A 26,902-nucleotide genomic window follows, 5' to 3' on the forward strand; every position below is an offset into this window, starting at 1 on the left:
GTGATTTTAAAAGGTACTACACTATTATAGTCATTTTGTTTTTTGGGTGAATCATTGACAAATGAAGGTGTCATTGAACAGGTTTTGTGAAGAAAATTACATGATATGTGCAAGATTACATTTATTGGGTAAGAGTAGATGGAAAATGTGGTTGGCGGTGTGCATAGAAGAGCACAGAGTTGGCGGCACATTTTATTCACAAGATTGTATGCGCAATTTTAATTGAAGTAAGGATATTGTTATTTTAAACATACTACACTATTTTTTATGTCACATGGATGAGGGGAACACATAAGGAAGAGAAGAAACAAAGAAAACAAAAACAAGATGCATTTTCAAGTCTGTTACTACAAGCTTTATTAGATCCAGATACAAGGGTTTTTGCATCTGGTGCGAATTCTAGGAAAAGCATTATCTTCTGCTTGCATATTGGGGCTTTTTTTCTTTTGATAGAGACTTTGAATGGACATTTGAAAAGTCTTAATAGCGCTGGTTTTGAGTTTGTAAGCCATGGGCCTATGCATCAGCATTGTTGATGCTAATAGCCACCCCCCTGAAACATTTTTTACTGCACGGGGGTTCAAGCAGGTGCACTCTGTATGAGAATGAAGCACTGCTCTGAATTCACAAGCAGTATATCATAATTTCCACACCACACATGAAGCTGCATTAAGAGGACCTAAAGTGGTTGTAAAGGCAGAAGATTTCTTATCTTAATACATTTGATGCATTAGGATGAAAAACTTTCTGTGTGCAGCAGCCTCCCTCAGCCCCTCTCAGCCCCCTTATACTTACCTGAGCCCCGTCTCTATCCAGCAATGTGAACTAGCGACTCGTCCGTCCGAGACTTTCCCTCCTGATTGGCTGAGACACAGCAGTGGCACCATTGGCTCCTACTGCTGTCAATCAAAGTCAGTTAGCCAATCAGGAGGGAGAGGTGGTGGGGCTGAACCACGGCTCCGTGTCTGAATGGACACAGGTAGCTGCAGCTCAGCTCGGTGCCCCCATAGCAAACTGCTTGCTGTGGGGACACTCAACAGGAGGGAGGGGCCAGGAGCACTGAAGAGGGACCCGAGAAGAGGAGGATACAGGCTGCTCTGGGCAAAACCACCACACAATGCAGGTAAGTATAATATGTTTGATTTTTTTAAAGAAAAAAAAACAGACTTTAGTATCACTTTAATTGACAAAACAAAATAGCACTGGTGGGACTTTGTGGGGGAACTAAAAGAAAGTTGTATGTGCAGATGCATGTACAATTAAGTGCTGCAGAACATATTTTTTTTAAGTGAGTTTTACTTTAGTTCATGAGGTGGCATTTAGGGGAACCCAAAAGCAAAAATTGATATGTGAATGTGTTTCAAGTTTGCACATATCTTGACTATCTTGTTGTATGAGCTATATTGCATGTTGAAGTCTGACAATGGCTACACAGGTGTGTAACTTTCTGGAAGATAAAATATTTGCCCCCTGAAAAGCTTGATCTTGAGCTAGCATCAACTATATAGAGTGACAACCTGTCTAACTGGATATAAAGAAAATTGATTGGATAGGGATCCCTCACATTACATAGGAAATAATAAGATTGTGATATGTGTGGTTAGGCATATGTAGTGACCATTAACTTTTGAAAAACCTAAACAACAATTTTCACATAAAAGTAATTTGGTTAGTTTCCTGGACTAAGATCTTATACAGTTGCTGTCATGAGAGTGAAACAAACAAAATGAGAATTTATATAAACTGACATTGAAACTAGCTTGACAGCATTGCAAAATGCATCCTATAAAGCAAAAAAAGTTAGTTCAAAAAGTTCCTAGCTGTTAGGTTCCATTTGAATCAATTCACTGTTGAACTCTCAGTACAAGTAACATCATGAGGGAACTGTATACTCTACTTGGTTTTTACAGAAGATTAGGTACATTTCTTTGTGAAGTCATTTAACATTCAACTAAAGTGCTGAGAGTTTACAAATCATTCCAGTTCACTGAGACTGAGCTCTCCCTATTAATGCTGCAATTTACTGTGGAGCATAGGTGTGCACAGCATATTGCATTAGGGCGTGCACCTCAAAGCTCAAATACATATAGGTGTGCATGTGTATACATACTGACGGTGTCAGTAGAGCAGTGGCGGGTGCCAGTAAGGCAGAGATTGGTGTCAGTAAGGCAGTGGATGGTGTCAGTAGGTTTTATTAGTATTATTATTTTATTTTTATTCATATCAGGGGTTTAAACAGGGAGAATCTGCACCACACAGGGTGATTAGGGTGTGCCCAGGCACACCTGGCACACCCTGTGCGCACGCCTATGCTGTGGAGTCAGCATTCATGGTATGCAAGTACTGCCAGGGCCGGCCCTACCATGGGACCCAATGGGACCATAGTTGCAGGCGGCATGTAACAGGGGCGGTTGCGGCAGCCAGAATCCCGGATTATCAGTCAGCAAGACTCAGAGACTCTCAGAACGTGGTGCAGAGCAGAGCGGAGCGGAGGCTGTACTGGTCGGCTGTGAGCTGTCTCCTGGCTGCACTGGTTGTTAGAAGCGCCTGCTGCCTAGCAACCAGTGACGTCAGTGGTTGTGGCCGCCCCAGCATTCACAGAGCTCTGCCTCCGCGCCACCGTCTTCATCTTCCATCTCCAGCGTCACAGCATGAGGGAAGGAAAGGCTGAGCCTGAGGAGACCTGCGGGCTGCCTGCTTTGCAGCTGAAAAAATAGTAAGTTAAAAAGTTGAATAAAATAGGAAAGTGGCACTTACTGAGCTAAAACTAAATAGACAATAATAATATCTGTAAATATAAATATAGCAAATATCCAATAATCGTGCTAAAAAATGTGCAAAAATATGCAAAAAATAGTGCAAACAATAATGGTGCAAAGAATGTGCAAAAATGTGCAAATAAAGTGCAAAATAATGCTGAATCTGATAGACAATAAATGTGCAATTATCAGTTGTGCAATAATTGTCTGGGACTTCAAATGGTGTAAAATAAAGTTCTCAGTGCAAAATTGACATAAAAATAAAGTCCAATGTGTAAATCAAGTCCAACGTGTAAACAAGGTCTCTTTATAAAGTGCAATAAACTCCAAGACAAGTGCTGAATAGGGATGAGCCGAACACCCCCCTGTTCGGTTCGCACCAGAACATGCGAATAGGCAAAAAATTTGTTCGAACACGCGAACACCAATAAAGTCTATGGGACACCAACATGAATAATCAAAAGTGCTAATTTTAAAGGCTTATATGCAAGTTATTGTCATCAAAAGTGTTTGGGGACCTGGGTCCTGCCCCAGGGGACATGGATCAATGCAAAAAAAAGTTTTAAAAACGGCCGTTTTTTTGGGAGCAGTGATTTTAATAATACTTAAAGTGAAACAATAAAAGTGTAACATCCCTTTAAATTTCGTACCTGGGGGGTGTCTATAGTATGCCTGTAAAGGCGCGCATGTTTCCCGTGTTTAGAACAGTCTGACACCAAAATGACATTTCAAAGGAAAAAAAGTCATTTAAAACTACTCGTGGCTATTAATGAATTGCTGGTCCGACAATACACATAAAAGTTTATTGATAAAAACGGCATGGGAATTCCCCACAGGGGAACCCCGAACCAAAATTAAAAAAAAAAATAACGTGGAGGGTCCCCCTAAATTCCATACCAGGCCCTTCAGGTCTGGCATGGATATTAAGGGGAACCCGGACAAAATTTTTTAAAAAATGGCGTGGGGTCCCCCCAAAAATCCATACCAGACCCTTATCCGAGCACGTACCCTGGCAGGCCGCAGGAAAAGAGGGGGGGACGAGAGAGCACCCCCCCCTGAACCGTACCAGGCCACATGCCCTCAACATTGGGAGGGTGCTTTGGAGTACCCCCCCAAAGCACTTTGTCCCCATGTTGATGGGGACAAGGGCCTCATCCCCACAACCCTTGCCCGGTGGTTGTGGGGGTCTGCGGGCGGGGGGCTTATCGGAATCTGGAAGCCCCCTTTAACAAGGGGAACCCCAGATCCCGGTCCTCCCCCTTGTGTGAAATGGTAAGGGGGTACAAAAGTACCTCTACCATTTCACAAAAAAAGTGTCAAAAATGTAAAAAATTACAAGAGACAGTTTTTGCTTTATTTTTCCTTTATTTAAATGCTTCTTCTTTCTTCTATCTTCTATCTTCTTTCTTCTATCTTCTATCATCCTTCGGTTTCTTCCTCCATCTTCTTCTTCTTCTGTTCTTCTGGTTCTTCTGGTTCTTCCTCCGGTGTTCTCATCCGGCACCTTCCTCCACGGCGTCTTCTTCCCTTCTTCTTATCGGGCCGCTCCGTATCCAGCATGCGATGTGTGATGCTTCTCGTCTTCTGACGGTTCTTAAATAATGGAGGGCGGGGCCACCCGGTGACCCCTCCCCCCTCTGATGCACGGCGACTTGACGGGGACTCCCCTGTGGCATTCTCCGTAACGTCAGAGGGGGGCCGAGTCACCTGTTAAATAACGTGGAGGAAGATGCCGGACGAGAACACTGGAGGAAGAACCAGAAGAACCAGAAGAAGAAGAAGATGGAAGAAGAAACTGAAGGAAGATAGAAGATAGAAGAAAGAAAATAGAAGATAGAAGAAAGAAGCATTTAAATAAAGGAATTGTCAAAAACTGTCTCTTGTCATTTTTAACATTTTTGACACATTTTTGTGAAATGGTAGGGGTACTTTTGTACCCCCTTACCATTTCACACAGGGGGGAGGGCCGGGATCTGGGGGTCCCCTTGTTAAAGGGGTCTTCCAGATTCCGATAAGCCCCCCACACGCAGACCCCCACAATCACCAGGCAAGGGTTGTGGGGATGAGGCCCTTGTAAATATAAAGTGTGGTGCAAAAAATACAAGTGAAAAACAAAAGAAAATAGAGAGGGGAGTATCTAAAAGAAACAAATCCCTCTCTGGTGAGAACATATGTGAAAAAGGTGTGATCCCAACTACACAAAATATATAAATAGTAACATATAAATAGTGGTGGGTCAGTAAGATGTAGAGTGGGGGGCCTGAAGCCAGGATCTTGGGCTGGACTACACAGTGATCCCTCCGATAGGCAGATGAACCTCCCAGACGCCAAACAGGAAGATGGATAGAAGGTGGTGACGCCCACCAAACAGGACCCAGCTTACTCCGGTTCAGTTGACAAGTGCTGAAGAGCATATAGGAGAAAATAAGAGTCTCCACATAATGTGAATCCGTGGGTGGGATTTATTAATAATAAAAAAGTGGATATCCACAAAATCTTCAATAAAATCAACAGATAAAAAGAGTGCAGTAAAGGTGGCCAGGGCTGGCGTGTTAACCCTATGCGTTTCGTCTTAAGAGACTTCAACTGGGGTACACACCAGCCGCTCACCCACTGCGCTTATATACAAATGGGAATTATCTCAATTACTAGCCTGTGTGGCCAATCGGAATCACAACTTCCGGTGTCCTATTTGCGTTCCAGGCGTCGTAACGCCACGTAATAGGACGATCCGGCTTAGAACGTCTTGGACGTCATGACGTCAGCCGTCAGGAAGCTCCAGGATAAATAGATGTACAATGTACCAACCAAGCCTCCGAGCTGCCAATGGTGTCCTTATCTGAGATCACATGACTTCCACGTCATTACCCAGCACAGCTAAACATACGGGCCTGGTACGGTTCAGGAGGGGGGGCGCTCTCTCTTCCCCCCATCTTTTCCTGCGGCCTGCAAGGTTGCGTGCTCGGATAAGGGTCTGGTATGGATTTTTGCGGGGACCCCATGCCTTTTTTTTTTTTATTTTGGCACGGGGTTCCCCTTAAAAACCATACCAGACCTAAAGGGTCTGGTATAGATTTTGAGGGGGACCCCACGCCATTTTTTTTTTTTTTTTTAATTTTGGCCGGGGTTCCCCTTAATATCCATGCCAGACCTGAAGGGCCTGGTATGGAATTTCGGGGCACCCCCACGTCGTTTTTTTTTTTAATTTTGGTTCGGGGTTCCCCTGTGGGGAATTCCCATGCCGTTTTTATCAATGAACTTTTATGTGTATTGTCGGACCGGCAATTCATTAATAGCCGCGAGTAGTTTTAAATGACTTTTTTTCCTTTGAAATGTCATTTTGCTGTCAGACTGTTCTAAACACGGGAAACATGCGCTCCTTTACAGGCATACTGTAGACACCCTCAGGTACAAAATTTAAAGGAATATTACTAGACATGTGCATTCGTTTTCGTCCGAATGCATTTTCGTCCGAATTTCAGGTATTTTCGTTATCGTTTTAACAAACGATAACGAAAGTGCAGAGTCCGAAAAACGAAAGATCCGACATAAACAAATGCTTTATTTTCGTTTTCGTTGCTACAACAGTTCGATATAGATAGGAGATTCGACATGATGATGACAATAACAATCTGTGTCCATCAAACCTGTGGTCGAATGTGCCTAACCTTAGCTCTATTAGTCCAAGATTATTCTACATAGAGAGAAAAGATTTGACGTAGAGAGAAAAGATTCGACGTAGGGGAGGAAAGATTCGACGTAGGGGAGGAAAGATTCGACGTAGGGGAGAAAAGATAAATAAAAATAATGATGATGATGAATGTTATTGGCTGATTGTAACCAAAGAGGTGGAGCAGTAAAATAGCTAGAACTAAGTACACACGTACTTTGGCTTATGGTGTCTGTTGAAAGTTCTAAGAAGATTCGACGGAGCAGGTAAACTATATGGCATTGTACAGTTTAGCTGCTCCGTCGAATCTTCAATGACAGATTCGACCTTAATTTGGATTTTCGAACGAATGCAATTTTTAACGAAAAACGAAATAAATAAAAACGAATTTCGGTAGTAACTAAATAAATTTATTTTTCAGACGAAAACGAAATTCCGAAACGAAATATTTCAGTGTGCACATGTCTAAATATTACACTTTTATTGTTTCACTTTAAGCATTATTAAAATCACTGCTCCTGAAAAAACGGACGTTTTTAAAACTTTTTTTGCATTGATCCATGTCCCCTGGGGCAGGACCCAGGTCCCCAAACACTTTTTATGACAATACCATGCATATAAGCCTTTAAAATTAGCACTTTTGATTTCTCCCATAGACTTTTAAAGGGTGTTCTGTGGCTTTCGAATTTGCCGCGAACACCCCAAATTGTTCGCTGTTCGGCGAACTGTTCGAGTTGAACATGAGTTTGACTCGAACTCGAAACTCATCCCTAGTGCTGAATCCAAACATGCAGACCAATTCATACGATGTAAAGTGCATGTGCCACAATCAAGTTAGCTTCCAGTGTGGGTGATACCGTTTCCCCCAGCCTCTCACCTCATAGATCGAGTAAATAAGCCAAACAGTGTGGATGATACTGTTCCCCCAGCCTCTCACCTCATAGATTAAATAAATGAACACTGTAAGTTTTTATGAATTATATTAAAAGTATTATCAAAATTACTGCACCATGGAGCCCCCCTCTTACTTTTCCATGTTACTGAGCATTATCATCCTGGGAGTTTGATTGTTCCTGATAAACGGGGGATCGACCTACCGGGAACCGATTGGCCAGTGTGGATCGCTCAAGTTTGGCTCATTTATTTAATCTATGAGGTGAGAGGCTAGGGAGAACGGTATAGTTCAAGGGTGCCCTGACTGGATAAAGATGATAAATTAAATTTTAGTTATCATGATATAAAATAATGAATGTGGGGGCGTGATTTTTTTTAGTGGGGGGGGGGCAGCATTTCATTCTTGGTCCCAGGCAGCACCATGTCTTGGGCCGGCACTGAGCACTGCATATATGGGACAAACAATTATGATGGATTTTGACTTTCAGAGAGCTAATAAACACCCCCATGGGTAGCATGAAACCTTTAATTTAAGATGGAAGGTGTATTCATTAGAATGCTCCATACATCTTTGCATACAGGTTTAAAGGGTTTAACCCCTTGCTAAATTGAGACATACTTACCACAAGAAAGACTGTCCTTGACATTTAAATTGTAACTCTTTTGTTCTTCTATTAAGTTGTACTATAGACATTTGTGTGTGTATATGCAGTATATGTAAATACACTTATGCAAGTTTATATAGTTATTGTTGACATCTTTGCAATCAGGACATTAATGTGTAACTAAAAGAAATTGCAATCAGGCAGGTTCTTTATTGCAGAAGAGACATGTAATGCATTTACCTTTCTTCTCACTGGTGTTCGTCTATTGAAGAATAGGTGAGTATTTCTGCTTTTAGTTCTACTTAAGGGCTGGGCATTTTGGGTCATTCTGATAAACATCTGGATCATCAGGTCAAGTTTAAGCAGACCTATCATCTATATGTATTAGCATATTTAATCGGTGACTAATACAATACAACTCTGTCTTAATTTGCTAATAGATCACTAACTGAGCAGTATACAGGTTATATTATCCTTGTATATTTCCAGTATTCATCTTTATAAAGAGATCGAACAGTGCAACAATATATTGTAATTGCACCTACATATCTATAGAAGGTATTATGAGGCATAGTTGTCTTATAGATGGCTTCTTCTCCTATCTCAGCTATGCATCAGTACTTTTAGAGTTACCACTCGCATCCTTGTTGTTTCTCTACTTTTAGCCCTCCATACCAGGCCACTGAATTTTGGCAGTTGGTCTTCTTGGGTGTGACACATTCTTTTATTTGTCTACTAATAGATTTATGATTGTGTAGCACCCTCCTAGATTAGGATGCTAGGTACATTTAGTTTTTGGCTCCTTCTGTAATCGAGGGAGCAGTAATTGTTTAGCCCAGTCTGTTCAGGGTTCACAGGCTGGGAGTTTTGATTGCTTCCCCCAGCCTCTGGAAGAAGCTTCCAGAGCTCGAGACAGAAGATTCAAATAACCAGCCTGAATATATATTAGGTGCCAGATAATCTCTGGAGAGGAGTGTCCAGAAGAGGGCAGGATGATGATAAATAGTCTGAGATCCCTGAGAGCAGGGTTCCTTCTCCCCAGGAGGTTTTCAGAATCTGAGGGGCTGCTGCTCTCAGGTAGCTTGTGGACTGTACAGCTGCTCTAGAGGCCTCAGTGATATTAGGCCTGAAGGCCTAGATGGACTTTTCTAGGAACTTTTTGCTGAACCTTAACACAGGGATTTTTCTTTCGAGAGGTTCCGTCTCACTCACTGGATTGTGTCCAGAGGAAGCTGGAAGGTGGCAGCTGTCCTGTGGACTTGTAAGTAAAGACCCTAACTTTTTAGGTTTTCTAACAATAAATTACAAAAATTACATCCTTTAGACCAGGGATCTGCAAACCCATGGCCCTCCAGCTGTTGCGGAACTACACGTCCCATGAGGCATTGTAAAATTCTCACATTCACAGACATGACTAATGGGAATTGTAGTTCCTGAGCAACTGGAGGGCCATAGTTTTGAGACCCCTGCTCTAGACTTATTCATTGGAGTTGGAGAGTTTTTGCAGTGGTGGGCAATCCCTGCACTGTTAGGGATGAACAAGCTATTACCAGCGGCCCCTGCAGAGGTAGCACTACAGATGTTTCAAAGTTTGTTATCCTTTTTTTCTGTAGCCTCACCACTTCTCCAGAATTTTATCTTAGACCTATTTTGATAGCTTTTTGGTCATCAAAATGTTGTTTGTTCAAATATGCTTTTTAAAAAATGTAGAGAATCCAGGGAAAACGCATGTATCTATTTCAAAATAATTTGAGGCTTGCACACAGGTGATACCCATTCTGTTAATATAGTAAATTCTGAAGACAGTTGCTTATACTAAAGCTTATTAGTAATTTTACAACAATGCTGGTAATGCATCATGACTTTTTTTGTTAGTAATTTACATAGTTACATAGTAGGTGAGGTTGAAAATAGACACAAGTCCATTAGGGATGAGCCAGATGTTCGTGTCGAACGTAAGTTTGACTCGAACACTGGGTGTTTACCTGTTCGCCGAACAGCGAACATTATGCGGTGTTCGCGGCAAATTTGAAAAGCTGCAGAACACCATTAAAGTCTGTGGGACACTAACATGAAAAACCAAAAGTGTTAATTTTAAATGCTTATATGCAAGTTATTGCCATAAAAAGTGTATGGGGACACGAGTCCTGCCCCAGGGGACATGTATCAATGCAAAAAAAGGTTTAAAAACAGAAGTTTTTTCGGGAGCAGTGATTTTAATAATGCTTAAAGTGAAACAATAAAAAGGAAATATTCCTTTAAATATCATGCCTGGGGGGTGTTTATAGTATGCCTGTAAATAAAATGGCAAAGTTTTCCCGTGTTTAGAACAATACCACAGAAAAATGACATTTCTAAAGGAAAAAAGTAATTTGTTGGGTCTCGGCAACATAGATAAAACTCATTGAAAAAAACGTTATGGGTCCCCCCCATCCATTACCAGGCCCTTTGGGTGTGGTAAGAATATTAAGAGGAACCCCGAACCAAAATTTTTAAAAAAAATGCGTGGGGGTCCCCCCAAAATCCATACCAGGCCCTTCAGGTCTGGTATGCATATTAAGGGGAACCCTGCACCAATTTTTTTTTTTAATGGTGTAGGGGTCCCCTAAAATCCATACCAGACCCTTCAGGTCTGGTATGGATTTTAAGGTGAACCCTGCGCCAACATTTTTAAAAAATGGTGTAGGGGTCCCCCCAAAACCCATGCCAGACCCTTATCCGAGCACGCAACCTGGAAGGCCGCAGGAAAAGAGGGGGGACGAGAGAGTGCCCTCCCTCTTGAACCATTCCAGGCCACATGCTCTCAACATGGGATGGATGCTTTGGGGCCCCCAAAGCACCTTGTCCCCATGTTGATGGGGACAAGGGCCTCATCCCCACAACCACTATTTTTTTTTTTAATTTGGCACAGGGTTCCCCTTAATTTCCATACCAGACCTGAAGGGCCTGGTATGGATTTTGGGGGGGACCCCACGCAATATTTTTTTAAATTTTTGGATCGGAGTTCCCCTTAATATTCATACCAGACCCAAAGGGCCTGGTAATGAACTGGGGGGAACCCATGCCATTTTTTTCAATGAGTTTTATCTTTATTGCCGGGACCCGACAATTCATTGCAGCCGCGATCAGTTTTAAATGACTTTTTTCCTTTAGAAATTTCATTTTGCTGTGGTATTGTTCTAAACACGGGAGAACTGTACCACTTTACAGGCATACCATAGACACCCCCCAGGGCATGATATTTAAAGGAATATTTCATTTTTATTGTTTCACTTTAAGCATTATTAAAATCACTGCTCCCAAAAAAAGGCCGTTTTTAAAACTTTTTTTGCATTGATACATGTCCCCTGGGGCAGGACCCGGGTCCCCAAACACCTTTTATGACAATAACTTGCACATAAGCCTTTAAAATGAGCACTTTTGATTTTTCATGTTCGTGTCCTATAGACTCTAATGCCCCGTACACACGGTCGGATTTTCCGATGGAAAATGTCCGATCGGAGCGTGTTGTCGGAAATTCCGACCGTGTGTGGGCTCCATCGGACATTTTCCATCGGATTTTCCGACACACAAAGTTGGAGAGCAGGAGATAAAATTTTCCGACAACAAAATCCGTTGTCGGAAATTCCGATCGTGTGTACACAAATCCGACGGACAAAGTGCCACGCATGCTCAGAATAAATAAAGAGATAAAAGCTATTGGCCACTGCCCCGTTTATAGTCCCGACGTACGTGTTTTACGTCACCGCGTTTAGAACGATTGGATTTTCCGACAACTTTGTGCGACCGTGTGTAGACAAAACAAGTTTGAGCCAACATCCGTCGGAAAAAATCCTAGGATTTTGTTGTCGGAATGTCCGAACAAAGTCTGACTGTGTGTACGCCCTATAACGGTGTTTGCGCGTTCGTCCAAATTTTTGCCTGTTCGCATGTTCTGGTGCAAACCGAATCGGGGGATGTTCGGCTCATCCTTAAAGTCCATCAAGTCCAACCTATATGTGTGATTATATGTCAGTATTACATTGTGTATCCCTGTATGTTGCAGTCGTTAAGTGCTTATCTAATAGTTTTTTGAAACTATCGATGCCCCTCGCTGAAACCACCGCCTGTGGAAAGGAATTCCACATCCTTGCTGCTCTTACAGTAAAGAAGCCTCTACGCAGTTTAAGGTTAAACCTCTTTTCTTCTAATTTTAGTGAGTGGCAACGTGTCTTATTAAACTCTATTCTGCAAAAAAGTTGTATCCCTATTGTGGGTCACCAGTATGGTATTTGTAAATTGAAATCATATCCCCTCTCAAACGTCTCTTCTCCAGAGAGAATAAGTTCAGTGCTTGCAGCCTTTCTTCATAACTAATATTCTCCAGACCCTTTATTACCTTTGTTGCCCTTCTCTGTACTTGCTCCATTTCCAGTACATCCTTCCTGAGGACTGGTGCCCAGAACTGGACAGCATACTCCAGGTGAGGCCGGACCAGAGTCTTGTAGAGTGGGAGTATGATCGCTTTATCTCTTGAGTTAATCCCCTTTTTAATGCATGCCAATATTCTGCTTGCTTTGTTAGCAGCAGCTTGGCATTGCATGCCATTGCTGACCCTATCATCTACTAGGACCCCCAGGTCCTTTTCCATCCTTGATTCCCCCAGAGGTTCTCCCCCTAGTGAATAGATTGCGTTCATATTTTTGCCACCCAAATGCATTATTTTACATTTTTCTACATTAAACCTCATTTGCCATGTAGTTGCCCACCCCATTAATTTGTTCAGATCTTCTTGCAATGTTTCCACATGCTGCGGAGAAGTTATTGCCCTACTTATCTTAGTATCGTCTGCAGATACAGAGATTGAACTGTTTACCCCATCCTCCAGGTCATTTATAAACAAATTAAATAGGATTGGTCCCAGCACTAAACCCTGGGGTACCCAGTGGTCGGTCTTAGCCTAGGCCAACAAGGCCCAGGCCTAGGGCTGCACTTTGTGGGGGGGTGGCAAAAAGCCGGGAGGGGCGGGCTCGTCTCAGCTCGGCTGTGCTCCGGATGGGGCAGGCTTGTCTCACCTCGGCTGTGCTCGGGAGGAGGCGGGCTCGTCTCACCTCAGCTGTGCTCGGTAGGGCGTAGGCTCACCTCGGCTGTGCTCTGGAGGGGCGGGAGCAGTCACAGTGATGTAATGGTAACCGGCTTTATTATTACTATTAGAAGAAGCACAATGATTATGTCACAGAAGATGCTGTAACTTATCTTGCTTGTCATGTTTTAGAACTTAAGCTGTTTCCCACTGTGATTACAGTGAATGAATGGCTGGAGACTTTTCTATTCACTCTGATGACCATGAGGAGTCATGTCTTCAGTCTCTGACCCTCTCCTGTATCCTGTCTGCAGTATCTGACCATCTCTTGTATCCTGTCTGCAGTCTCTGACCCTCTCCTGTATCCTGTCCGCAGTCTCTGACCCTCTCCTGTACTATTTCTGCACTCTCTGACCATCTCCTCTATCTTGTCTGCAGTCTCTGACCATCTCTTGTATTTTTGTCTGCAGTCTCTGACCCTCTCCTGTATCATGTCTGCAGTCTTTGACCATCTCTTGTGTCTTGTCTGTAGTCTCTGACCCTCTCCTGTATCATGTCTGCAGTCTCTGACCATCTCTTGTATCTTGTCTGTAGTCTCTGACCATCTCTTGTATCTTGTCTGCAGTCTCTGACCCTCTCCTTTATCATGTCCGCAGTCACTGACCCTCTCCTTTATCATGTCCGCACTCTCTGACCCTCTCCTTTATCATGTCCGCAGTCTCTGACCCTCTCCTGAATCATGTCTGCAGTCTCTGACCATCTCTTAAGGTGGAGCGCTAATAGGAAGAGGTGGGGCCTAAAGAGGAAGTGTTGGGGTTTCCAGATGAAGGGGTGGATCTTAAACAGGACAATGGGGTGGGGAAAATTTAAATGGGGTGCCGAAATTTAGTCTTGTCTAGGGCAGAACAAAACCAAAATACACCACTTGGGGTACCCCACTTCCCACCCCTGACAATTCCAAGTACTCCCCATTTATCACCACCCTCTGAACTTGCCCTTGTAGCCAGTTTTCAATCCATGTACTCACCCTATGGTCCACGCCAATGGACCTTACTTTGTACAGTAAACGTTTATGGTGAACTGTGTCAAATGCTTTTGCAAAATCCAGATACACCACGTCTACGGGCCTTCCTTTATCTAGATGGCAGCTCACTTCCTCATAGAAGGTTAATAGATTGGTTTGGCAAGAATGATTCTTTATGAATCCATGCTGATTAATGCTAATGATGCCGTTTTCATAACTAAAATCCTGTATATAGTCCCTTATCATCCCCTCCAAGAGCTTGCATACTATTGATGTAAGGCTAACTGGTCTGTAATTCCCAGGGATGTATTTTGGCCCTTTTTTAAATATTGGTGTTACATTGGCTTTTCTCCAATCAGCTGGTACCATTCCAGTCAGTAGACTATCAGAAAAAATTGGGAACAATGGTCTGGCAATTACTTGAGTTCCCTAAGTACCCTCAGGTGCAAGCCATCTGATCCCAGTGATTTATTAATGTTAAGTTTCCCAAGTCTATTTCTAATTCTGTCCTCTGTTAGCCAAGAGGGTGCTTCTTGTGATGCGTCATGAGGATAAACACTGCAGTTTTGGTTACTGAAGTCCCCGATTCCCTTGTGAAGACTGAGAAGAAGAATCAGTTCAATACCTCTGCCATCTCCCAGTCCTTTGTAACCAGATGTCCTTCCTCATTCTTTATGGGGCCTTTATGGTCTGTCCTCCCTTTTTTACTGTTTATATACCTAAAGATTTTCTTGGCATTTTTTTTTTGCTCTCCTCCGCTATGTGTCTTTTGTGTTCTATCTTAGCCGCCCTAATTGCACCCTTACATTTGTTGTTGCATTCTTTGTAAAGTCTGAATGTTGATGATGATCCTTTTAGCCTTGTACTTTTTGAAGGCCTTCTCCTTTGCTTTTATATGTATTTTTACATTGGAGTTAAGCCATCCAGGACTTTTGTTCACTCTTTTAAAAGTATTTCCCAATGGGATGCACTGGCTAATGCCCTTATTTAATATGCTCTTAAAGCAAACCCATCTCTCCTCCATGTTTTTTGTTACTAAGATTTTATCCCAATTTATATCTTCTAGCAAGGTTCGTAGATTAGGGAAGTTAGCTCTTTTGAAATTCAGTCTTTGTATTCCCCTTATGTTTCCTATTTATGTGATTTATACTGAAGCCAATTGGCCTGTGATAGCTGTTTCCTAAATTGCCCCGTATTTCCACATCCGTGATCAGGTCTGTATTGTTAGTAATCAGTAGATCTAGTAACGCTTTGTTTATAGTTGGTCCGTCTACCATCTGACCCATGAAATTGTCCTGCAAGACATTTAGGAAATAGCAAGCCTTAGACGAATGTGTGGTGCCCTCCACCCAGTCTGTGTCTGGATAATTAAAATCTTCCATTATGATAACACTTCCCATCCTTGCTGCTTACATGATTTGGAAAATCATGTAGAAAGTATCCCAATTACATATTTTTAATTTCCAAGTTGTAACACTATAAAATATTGTAAAGTCCAAAGGGGTAAATATTTATGGTATATGTTAAAAAAGAAATGTTTTATTCAAAGACAAATCTATATAATAAGCCTTCATACAGCTTGTGTTTTTTCCTATAGACCCCTTTCACACTGGAGCGTTTTGCAGGCGCTATAGCGTTAAAAATAGCGCCTGCAAACCACCCTGCTCCATTCACTCCAGTGTGAAATCTTTCACACTGGAGCAGTGCGCTGGCAGGGCGTCAGAGGGCTTTCACACTGGAGCAGTGCGCTGGCAGGGCATCAGAAAAAGTCCTGCCAGCAGCTTCTTTGGAGTGGTGAAGGAGCGGTGAACTCACTGCTCCTCCACCGCTGCTCCCCATTGAAATCATTGGGGCAGTGCTGCGATAACACCGATCTGGCGGCGTTTTGCGGGCGGGTTTAATCCCTTTTCGGCCGCTAGTGGGGGGTTAAAACTGCCCCACTAGCAGCCGAATAGCGCCGCTAAAACGACTGTAAAGCGGCGCTAAAAATAGCGCCGCTTTACCGTTGACACTGGTGGTGGCACAGTGTGAAAGGGGTCTTACTAATACAGTATAGATGTTCATGCTGTTTGTCTTTAGATGTTTATTATGCTGATTAAAGTTCATGGCAGTAGATTTACATTGCAAATTCACCTAGCAGGTTTAAATATACACACATCATCTCAAAGACACTGATGTTAACATATTGCACTTTGCAAAAATGACCAGTTCAAGTAACTGTACATCACCAGTGGGTAGGACCACCATGTGTACATTACTTTACTGCTACTATAATGCCTGAACAAAATAGACATACATTCACTTTTTATTATTAATGCATCTAATTAGAGATCTGATATATTTCATTTGTTTATTATTAATGACTAGACATGTGTATCAAGTTTACAAAAGACAGAAGTAGACAACAAAAATAAAAGGTTAATTTTAAGAAATAGAATTAAACTTACAAACCCAGCTTCCAAGTCCCAGCACCAGCAGTAGTTCATAAATCTAACAAAGCAGGCACGTAGGAAATCTCCAACTAGGATGGTGACATATGTTACTAGTATGTCTGACACCGTCAGCCTTACAAACTCCTAAACAGAATACAAAAAGTGGAAAGAAATGAAAAATCTAGTGATTGATGTGGTATAACTTCAGAGAATATGTAAATCAAGGGTGTCTCTTTGGGGCTCAGGAGCCACATGGGGTTGTCTTTCATTTTGTCTGAGGACCTCATTTACTACATGCATATAGGATGGATAGAATTATATTCTATTAGTATTGATTTTTCAACCATTCAATTACAGAGTTCCAGAAATATAGAAAAAAAAGAAATCAGGACCTCTAGCAATGCATAGCACTTATGATTGGTCATTGTGTCTGGCATACATAGCACTACTGTTGAAGGGCCTGCTTTTTTAAATTCTTGTAGTCATAGTATCATAATACTGTGATCAGTTACAGAATAATGAGTAAGGTTTAATAACAATATGTCTTGTCTGTAAAATTTCTGAATCAGTTTACACATCTGGCCAAATATTAGTTCTGACTAATGCATTTGAATATTCCTCACACATTACATAATGAAATTTGTACAGTATCTGACAGATGTACGTATGTTGACTCAGATCACATAGAGGAGCCAGATAATTTCACAAATGCCGGAGGATGTGAAATGCAAGAATTCAACACCTCTCATGTCCTTCCCATGTGTATTATTGCCAATACTAATTGCAAAAGAAAAAACACTGTTCTGTTTTTTACCTCCTGTATTAACTAAGAACTAAGCACAATGCACAAAAAAACAAATGGACACATGAAAAATCCCTTTAGGAACCCTCAGTTCCTGCTACTTTCTATAGCCATGTTAGAATACTGTTTATTTTGTCATAGTTGCAACAACGGTTCTCATATATTATACTGTGATTATGTGATTATATTGTTCTGCCACTAGGTAGTAGTGTGTTACCGTATGTTTAAAGCTTCCAGAATGTATTATTCCCTCTAGTGAAACTATAATTTTTATCGTGTGTTTTTCTGTTCTTTTCTCTGTAATCTTGTGTGTTCCTGCTGTTTCCAATAAAAGAAGGTCTCAGCCAACACCTTGACTAAGGATGAACTTGGATTTGGTCTGAAAATCGGTACTGACCAAACCCAAAAGGAAGCTGTCACTCCTGACCACTGTTGCCCAATAAACTTTGGACAGGGAATTGCCACCCTGCATCTACACGTACAAAAATGGACGGCACTACTCGTGACATCATTGACTTAATATGGCAACACCAGAGGGCTAATCTTAGCAAGAAATGGTACTTCATTAGAAAGCTATACCAGACTAAACCGATGAAAGGCCAGCACATGCAGGACTATTTAATATGCACTTTCGAATTGGGAGAATGCCTGCTACTGGTCTCCCTAAAAGCTTTGAGACATTTGTTACTGCACTTGATGCTTGTCCAGATGATGTGCTTAACCTGAATATATTAAAGGCAAGGTTGTGGATGAATAAAAGAGATAAACAGAAAGTGCAGTAAAAATGCTCCTACAACTGAATCTGCACTAAAAACCATCAATTGCAATAAGAGTAATATGCAGCATGAAACACGTGAATTGTATGTGTACAAAAAGACAGGTTACTTAAAGGCAAACTGCAGAATTTGAAAAGCTTAAATGAATGAGCAAAAGGGACAATATGTTAAAGAAGAAACTAAAGCTAAGGTGTGAGGAACTCTGAATGAAAATGGGAAATATACAGGAGGAGAGGTATGGAAGCACAGATCCAAAGTATAAATGAAACAGAAGTAGGGCAATCCTTGCACTGCAGGTCTTTAAAGCGGTTGTAAAGTCACTAATCACAAAAAATAAAAATAAAAATCATTCCTAAATACCTTATTTTACAGCGCCGCTATGTGGTCACGTGACCTCCCGGCGCTCTCCTTTCCTGATCCAGGGACTACAGTGGGAGGGACTGAGATTCCCCTCTGATGTCAGCTGGGAGGAGAGGAGGAGAGCGGCAGGAGGCCACATGAGCGCACAGTGGTGCTCTGAAATAAGATATTTTGCTGCATCATTTTTAAAAAATAGACACTGTGCAGTATATCTTTCTGTAACACAGGGGATTCCAGAATTTGTAATTAGTGATTTTACAGCCACAGTGGGATAGCGGTGGGAGGGGTGACTCACACACACACAGACTCCTGAGCTGACAGGTAGGGAGGAAGGGGGAGAGGGAGAGACTGCAGGATGACGGAGGCACGTAAACTGCCCACGCTATCATGGATCAGCAGCCATGATTACTGTGGTCAGCACACAAAGAGGGACACAGGAACAGGCAGGATCAACCAGGTATTTTATAGCATAGAGAGGGGCAAATTGCACAGCACAAGCACTAGCCTGTATATTCTGCTTTAAAGGAACTGGATAATAGGATTTTTAAAACAGCTTACCTGTAAAATCCTTTTCTTTGAAGTACATCACGGGACACAGAGCCATAGTAGTTACAATGTGGGTTATAGGCCACCTTCGGGTGATGGACTCTGGCACACCCTAAGACAAGAAGTCCACTCCCTATATGACCCCTCCCACTACTGGGAGTACTTCAGTTTTTGTAGCAAAGCAATACACGTGTATACCAAAAAGAAAGTAGGGACCACTGTGTCCTGTGATGTATTTCAAAGAAAAGGATTTTACAGGTAAGCTATTTTAAAAATCCTATTTTCTTATTGTACATCATGGGACACAGAGCCATAGTAGTTACTATGTGGGGTGTCCCATAGCAATGCCAAATGAAGGGAGGGAGACACAACAAAAGTAGGGCACCAAGAGACTAGAGGACTTATGCTGCTGCCTGCAGTACACTGCGCCCAAAGGCGATATCCTCATGACCTTTTACATCTACTTGATAGAATCTGGTAAATGTATGGACTGAAAACCAAGTTGCGGCCTTGCAGATTTGAGCCATGGAGGCTTGGTGATGCACTGCCCAGGAAGTATTAACAGCCCTGGTGGAGTGCACTTTAATATGAAAATGTGGAATTTTTCTCTTTAAACCATAAGTTTGGACAATTACTTGACAAATCCATTTAGGAATAGTAGATTTTGATGCTGCCTGTCCTCTCTTAGGACCTTCTGGCAACACAAACAAAACATCTGTTTTAAGAATCTGAGCAGTCGCCTTCAAGTAGACCTTGACTGCTCTCGCCACATCAAGAGAATGTAGTGACCTTTCTTCCATAGAACGAGGCTCTGGAAAAAAATGAAGGCAGAACAATATCCTGGTTTAAATGAAAACCTGACACTACCTTCGGTAGGAAATTAGGATGAGGACGTAATACAACCGTATCCTTGTGAATAATCAAATATGGCTCTTTACAAGAAAGAGCAGCCAACTCTGATACCCTTCTTGCAGAAGATATGGCAACCAGAAAAACAAATTTCCTTGTCAAAAGGACCAAGGGAATATGTCGTATTGGCTCAAAAGGCTGTTTTTATAACACTGACAGAACTAAATCCCAAGGGTTCAGGGGTGACCTAACCGGAGGATTAATCCGCGTTACCCCCTGAATAAAGCTACAAACTAGAGAGTGCAAAGCAAGTGGTCGTTGAAATAATACCGATAAGGCCGACACCTGGCCTTTGATAGTACTCAAGGCCAGCTTCATTTCTAATCCCATCTGTAGAAATTCAAGGATCCTACCTATGACATATTTCCTGGGGTGCCAACCCTTGGATTCACACCAGGAGACATAGGCCTTCCAGACTCTATAATATATAACCCTGGAGGCCGGCTTCCTAGCATTAACCAAAGTAGAAACTAAACTAAAACTAAACCTGACAGCCCACGCTTCCTCAAAATGTGGGTCTCAATAGCCAAACCGTTAAATTTAGCGTTTGTAAGGTAGGATGGATTACCGGTCCTTGCAAGAGAAGGTCTGGCCATGATGGTAGGGTCCATAGGTCCCCTACCGCCATCTTTACGATCTCTGCATACCAAGATCTCCTTGGCCACAAGAATCACCGCCTTCCCTTCCTGCTTGATCCTGCGAAGAGATCACGGAAGCAACAGAACAGGAGGGAATGCAAAAATCAGTGAAAACGAATCCCACGGAAAAACCAAGGCATCTGTTCCGCATGCTAGTGGATCCTTTGTCTTTGACACAAAGTTGTTGATCCTGGACGCAAACAGATCCACGTCCAGAATTCCACATCTTTGACATATTGATAGAAAGATGTCGGGGTGAAGAGACCATTTTCCCAGGAACAACTGCTGGCGACTCAAGTAGTCCGCCTGCCAATTCTCTATTCCTGGAATGAAGACTGCCGAGGCAAGGAATGTTGTTTTCTGCCCAAGATAGGGTATGATTCACCTCTCACAAAACATCTCGTGCCCCCTTGGTGATTGATATAGGCCACGGCTGTGGCATTTTTGGATTGGATCCGGACAGGACAATTCCGTAATCTGAGCGTCCAGGCTTTCAGGGCCAGACGAGCTGCCCAAATCTCTAGATTATTGCTGGACAAGGTCATTTCTGATTTGGACCATCTTCCTTGGACAGACGCTTCTTTTAGGACTGCCAACTGCCATCAACCACCAACTGAGGCTTTGACGCACTTTTGGGGATAAACGCATTGGGAAGTCTAGAGTTTGGACCTTCTTGTTCCAAGTTGATAGGATACTGTTTTGCAGCAGTCTCGAATGTAACTGAGCATAAGGAACATCCTCGAATGAAGCAACCATCTTTCCCAACAATCTCATGCAAAGTCAAATAGAAGGATTCTCCTTTGCTTTGACCACCTAAATCAGTTCCCTTATGGAACTGATCTTTGCCTGGCGCAAAAACACCTTCTTCTGAGCTGTATCTATGATCAAAACCAAGTACTCCAATCTCCTTGATGGTTTTAAGGAAGATTACTCTAGGTTGAGAATCCAACCTGGAGGCTAATGCTCTTGGCACTGGAGAAGAAGCTTGTTTAAAAGAAAAATGCTTAAGCCTCTTCTTAACTGGTAAAAGGGAACTTTTTCCATTAGAAATTCTTTGGATGTATTTATCCAGATCGTCCCCAAACAACCGTTCACTGCAAAATGGAAAACTAGCCAAGAGGTTTTTGCATGGTGCTTCGGTTGACCAATTTTTCTTTTTTTTTTAATTCTTTATTTTATTTTATCAAAATATACACCATTATACAACAAAGAGAGCACAATAAATGATTGCTTTCTACTGATATTCTCATCAATTTCCTTTAAAAGCCCACCTCCCCCTCCTTACCCCTATTTTTGCAGAAAACGCTAAAGGAAGATGTTTAAACTATTTATAATTATAATTATTATTATATTTCCCATCCTTGTCCCCTATCCCATTATCTAGTGATCTCTTCAACATATTTCCACGTTTTTTTAAACTCAAGCCACATGTACCATTTATCATTACGTTCTATCCCTTCATCCCGTTCAATTCCCTTATCGTCAAGACTCTCTAAATTATAAATTTTGTTGACACAGAAAATCCAATCCCTAATTTTTGGGCTCTCCACTTCCTGCCATTTTTTCGGTATTTGCCCTTTCGCAGCATTTAACAAGATGGGAATAATAGATGTTTTATATTGTCTAATTGAACTGTCTGTCCCGTGGAACAAACATATCCACGGGTCTTCCGGGATCTCTTTGTTAGTGACATACTTTATAATTTGTAAAACTTCCTTCCAGAATTCCTTAATGATGGAGCATTCCCACCATATGTGGGCCATTGTTCCCGGTACTTTGCACCCTCTCCAACACTCCGCAGATTTTTCCGGTTGGACTTTGCTAACCTTGTCAGGTGTAGCATACCACCTAACCAGGCACTTATAATTAGTCTCAGACGTTTTTGTATCTACCGCAGAACAATGTGTCAACTTAAATTTTTTTTCTAATGTATGTTTATTACATTGTGAACCCAATTCCTCTTCTCATTTATTGATATATGGCGGGGCATCCAGCTCCTCTCTAATCATTTGTATTCTATATATTCGCTATATATTCTTTTTTTAGTTTTCTCTCATGCACAGTTGCTCCAACGGCCTTAGATCTTCTACATCTCTAATGGGCTGTGGAAATTTTTCAACAAAGTGGGTCAGCTGTATAAACCGCCATGTATCAATCATCATTAACTCCGTGTCTTGTTTTAATTCTTGATAAGTGTTTATTTTACCTTTCTTAGTTATGTCTTTCAATTGTGCACTTCCCCTTTTAATCCAATTCCCACCCACCACCCTCATCCCTGGCTCAAAAAACTCATTATCCTTTAAGTAAATCAGAGGTGAGTTATACTCCCAATTGTTTTGTTTGTGAATCCTATCCCATATTAATAATGTGCTCCCTGTTAACTCGTGCGTATGTGGTCCCAGTGATCTATATTGTGGGGGATTCCATATTATGTGACTTAACTGTGTATTGCTCATGGTGTTTTCTATACTGACCCATCTCTTTTCTTTAGATTCTTTTGCCCATTCCACCACCCTAGACAGGGCCACTGCAATAAAATACTTTTTAAAGTCCGGGATCGCTAGGCCACCCTGTTTTTTTCCCCTATTCAACACCGAATATGCTATTCGCGTTTTTTTATTACACCAAATAAATTTAAATATCAGGCCTCTTAAAGCTCTAAAATATGATTGTGGGAGAGATATTGGCAGCATTTGAAACTTATATATAATTTTTGGAGCTAGCACCATTTTCACTGTATAATTCGCCCAATCCATGAGAGAGGGCGCATTGATATTTTTTTGGCTTCCTTCTTAATTTCTTCTAACAGAGGGATGTAATTTATTAAATATATTTTCCTCGGAGAGTCTGACAGTCTAACCCCAAGATATTTTATATCCTTTCTCAAAGGGAAATTAAATTCTTTAAAGAGTTTAGCTTCTTCCGACTTAGTTATATTTATACTTAGGGCCTCTGACTTGCTGAGGTTAATTTTAAAGTTTGAAAAATCACCATATCTTCTCAACAACCTCAGCAAGTTTGGAATTGTAATTGGAGGATTAGTGAGAAAGAAGAGCACGTTGTCGGCAAACGCCACAAATTTGTGCTCCTCTACACCTATCTTAATCCCACTAACATCTAAATTGTTTCGGATTGAAGCAAGGAGGGGCTCTAAGGTTATTACAAACAAAAGGGGCGACAACGGACACCCTTGTCTGGTTCCGTTTTCCATTGTAAACTGCGAAGAAAAAACCCCATTCGCCTTAACCGTCGCTGGAGGATGGTTATATAATACTTTAATCCATTGGATCATTCTTGGGCCTATCCCCATGACTTCCAATGTTTTCATCATGAACCCTCGGTCTACCCTGTCAAATGCTTTTTCGGCATCCATCGACAGGAATAGACCTGGGGACCCACTTGACTTAATAGCCTCAAGGAGAAGCAACGACCGCACTCCGTTGTCTCGCCCTTTCCTTCCTGGTATGGAACCAACCTGGTCTGGGTGCACTAGGGCGGTCATCCTTTCCTTCAATCTCATTCCCAAGACTTTTGCATAAAGTTTAGTGTCTGCATTTAATAGGGCTATTGGCCTTTAGCTAGAGCAAAGCGTCCTATTTTTGCCCTCCTTTAATATAACTGTTATTGCTGCAGACAATGCTTCCCCTCTCATTTCACAATTCAGACCTAAACCATTCCAATTCTGGCATAGCTTCGGAACTAAAATCTCCTTGAATCTTTTAAGATAATAAATTGTATAACCGTCGGGGCCCGGGCTTTTTCCGGGGGCAGATTCTTTTAACGCTAAATATATTTCCTCCTCTGTAATAGGTCTATCCAAGTCTTCTCTATCTTTCTCGGACAGGCGCGGTAGTCCTGCTGTATTTAAAAATTCTTCAACTTTGTCCATGCTTTCTTGTTCGCCTTGACTCTTCTGTCTTACTGAGTATAAGGCTTTATAGTAATTTCTAAATTCTTCCGCTATCTCTTTAGAGGTGTGGACCGCTTCCCCCTTCTTATTTTGAATTTTTTCAATGAAGTTAATTTCTCTCTTTTTTCTCAACATCCTAGCTAGGTGCTTACTTGTCTTATTCCCCCAAAGGTACCTGTCTCTGGGTGAGCTGTTAAATATCCTTCTAGATTCTTTTTCCATTATATCCTTCAATTCTTCTCTCTTATTTATTAATTTATGAAAGAGGTCCTGATGGTGACTCTTAGCCTTTTTATGATCTTGCTCTAATCTATGAATTTCCTCAAAGAGGGATTTCCGTTTTCTTATTCTCTCTTTTTTTATTCCAGAGCCGATAGATATAAGGACTCCCCTAATATAGGCTTTATGAGCCTCCCAAAAGGTGGATTCTGATACCTCCCCTGTATCGTTAACCGAAAAATAAAATTCTATTTCTTTCTGTACTGTTTCTACTATTTTATCATCTTTTAGAAGGTTTTCTTTCAAATGCCATGTATACGGTAATCTCTGAGTCCCCGGCATTCTCAGCCTCATTGAGACCGGGGAATGATCGGATAATGTTATTTCTTAGTTTCACCTACTAGGTCTAGTAGACTATGGTCTACCATTATAAAGTCCAGCCTAGAGTACGTCCCATGCACAGGTGAGAAAAAAGTATAATCGCATATTTTTGCGTGTTGTACCCTCCACACATCCATAATTTGACATTGATGCAGTCTACGCCTGATCATATTTAGTGAAACTTTACTCATCCCCTGCGCACGAGACGTACTATCCAGAGAGGGGTTCAGACAAAAGTTGAAATTCCCTGCTAGAATAACCTCTCCTGTCTTATAGTCCATCAGCTTACTCAGTACCTGTTTTAAAAATCCGATCGTATTTTTGTTAGGGCAATAGACGTTTGCAAATGTAAACGTCTTACCGCCCATACTACCCTTCAGAAAGAGATAGCGACCGTCAGGGTCTGTCATTCTATCCATCAACAAGAACCTATTCATTCTTGAGAACCCAATAGCCACCCCCTTGGCCCTCCTGGTTGACGAATCACCATATAACCAGGTCGGAAAATCTTAAGAAAAAAGTTTAATGCCTGACTCATGAACCAAATGGGTCTCCTGCAGGAACACCATGTCTGCCCAGTACTGCTGAAGTTCTTTTAAAATTTTATGTCTCTTAACTGGGGAGTTAAGGCCTTTGACATTATGTGATATAAAATGTATTCCTGTCATTTATAGTGGTCTAATACGGGCTCTTGCTTCAGTGTTTAAACTTGTCTTCTGCATGTAAATTATTCTCCTGCAAAATAAGTCTCTTACCTCACCTAAAAATAAGAAAGTCCTATTTTCAAACTTTGCAATAGTACCCTTCAATCACTGTATTTGATATTTTTCCCCTCTATCTAGGGATATTTGGGACTAAAATGTCCAGATTTTTGCAAAAGTCCTGTAAGTCTTCCAAAAACTTCAGTCTAATGCCCCGTACACACGGTCGGACTTTGTTCGGACATTCCGACAACAAAATCCTCGGATTTTTTCCGACGGATGTTGGCTCAAACTTGTTTTGCCTACACACGGTCGCACAAAGTTGTCGGAATTTCCGATTGACAACCACGCGGTCACGTACACCACGTACGACGAGACTAGAAAAGGCCGGTTCAGAACCAAGCGCGGCACCCTTTGGGCTCCTTTTGCTAATCTCGTGTTAGTAAAAGTTTGGTGAGAGACGATTCGCGCTTTTTCAGACTCGTGGCTTTCAGATCGTTTTCTGCCGTTCAGTTTGTGCTTGTGGGTTTGTATCTGCTCTTCAGTGCGTGCAAGCAAGTTCCGCGTGACTTTTGTCACTGTATTCTTGTTCGTTCGTTACTGGTTTTCAGGTCGCTCTTCACAGGCCTTGCTGTTCTTCAGTGTGTTCTGTTACTTCGTTCTGAGCAGCCGACCGTTTTCTAGCCATGTTTCGTATGCGTACTCCTCGTAGAGTTCGTGCTCTGCGGGGGCTTGGTGTTGGGGTCCTGACCTTGACACAAGTCCAGTCCATGAACAGGGTGGGGAGGAGTTCATGGACCAAGAATTGGTTGCTTCAGCGTGACCAGTTCTGTCATATGCCTTTGCTCCGTGAGATCCGTGAGAATAATCCTGATGATTTCAGGAACTTTCTCCGGATGACGGACCCCGTGTTTCACCGTCTGTTGGCTTCGCTGACCCCCTATATCAGCAGGCAGGATACCTGCATGAGGCAAGCCATCACTCCGGAGCAGAGGTTGGTCGCTACCTTGCGGTATTTGGCCACAGGGAGAAGTCTGCAGGACTTGAAGTTCTCGACAGGCATCTCCCCCCAGGCTCTGGGTATCATCATCCCAGAGACCTGTTCTACCATCATCCAGGTCCTGCAGAAGGAGTATATGAAGGTAAGATTTTTATCCTTTTATATCATATTTTATTGTATTGAATGTTTGCTAATATCTTGTATTTCTTTCCTC

The 26,902-nt window shown here is 41.9% G+C and overlaps 1 protein-coding gene across 1 annotated transcript in view; it reads right to left on the reverse strand.

Moving 5' to 3' along the window:
* Positions 1 to 26,902, reverse strand: part of LOC141145971 (transmembrane channel-like protein 2) — a 257,035-nt gene that overhangs the window by 39,608 nt on the left and 190,525 nt on the right. The window contains exon 12 of the mRNA XM_073632759.1: positions 16,462 to 16,590. Within this exon, the coding sequence (XP_073488860.1) occupies positions 16,462 to 16,590 (129 nt within the window). The remainder of the gene's footprint in view (positions 1 to 16,461; positions 16,591 to 26,902) is intronic.

The sequence above is a fragment of the Aquarana catesbeiana genome, linkage group LG05 (genome assembly GCF_042186555.1).
Source record: "Aquarana catesbeiana isolate 2022-GZ linkage group LG05, ASM4218655v1, whole genome shotgun sequence".
In the NCBI taxonomy this organism is placed as follows: domain Eukaryota; kingdom Metazoa; phylum Chordata; class Amphibia; order Anura; family Ranidae; genus Aquarana; species Aquarana catesbeiana.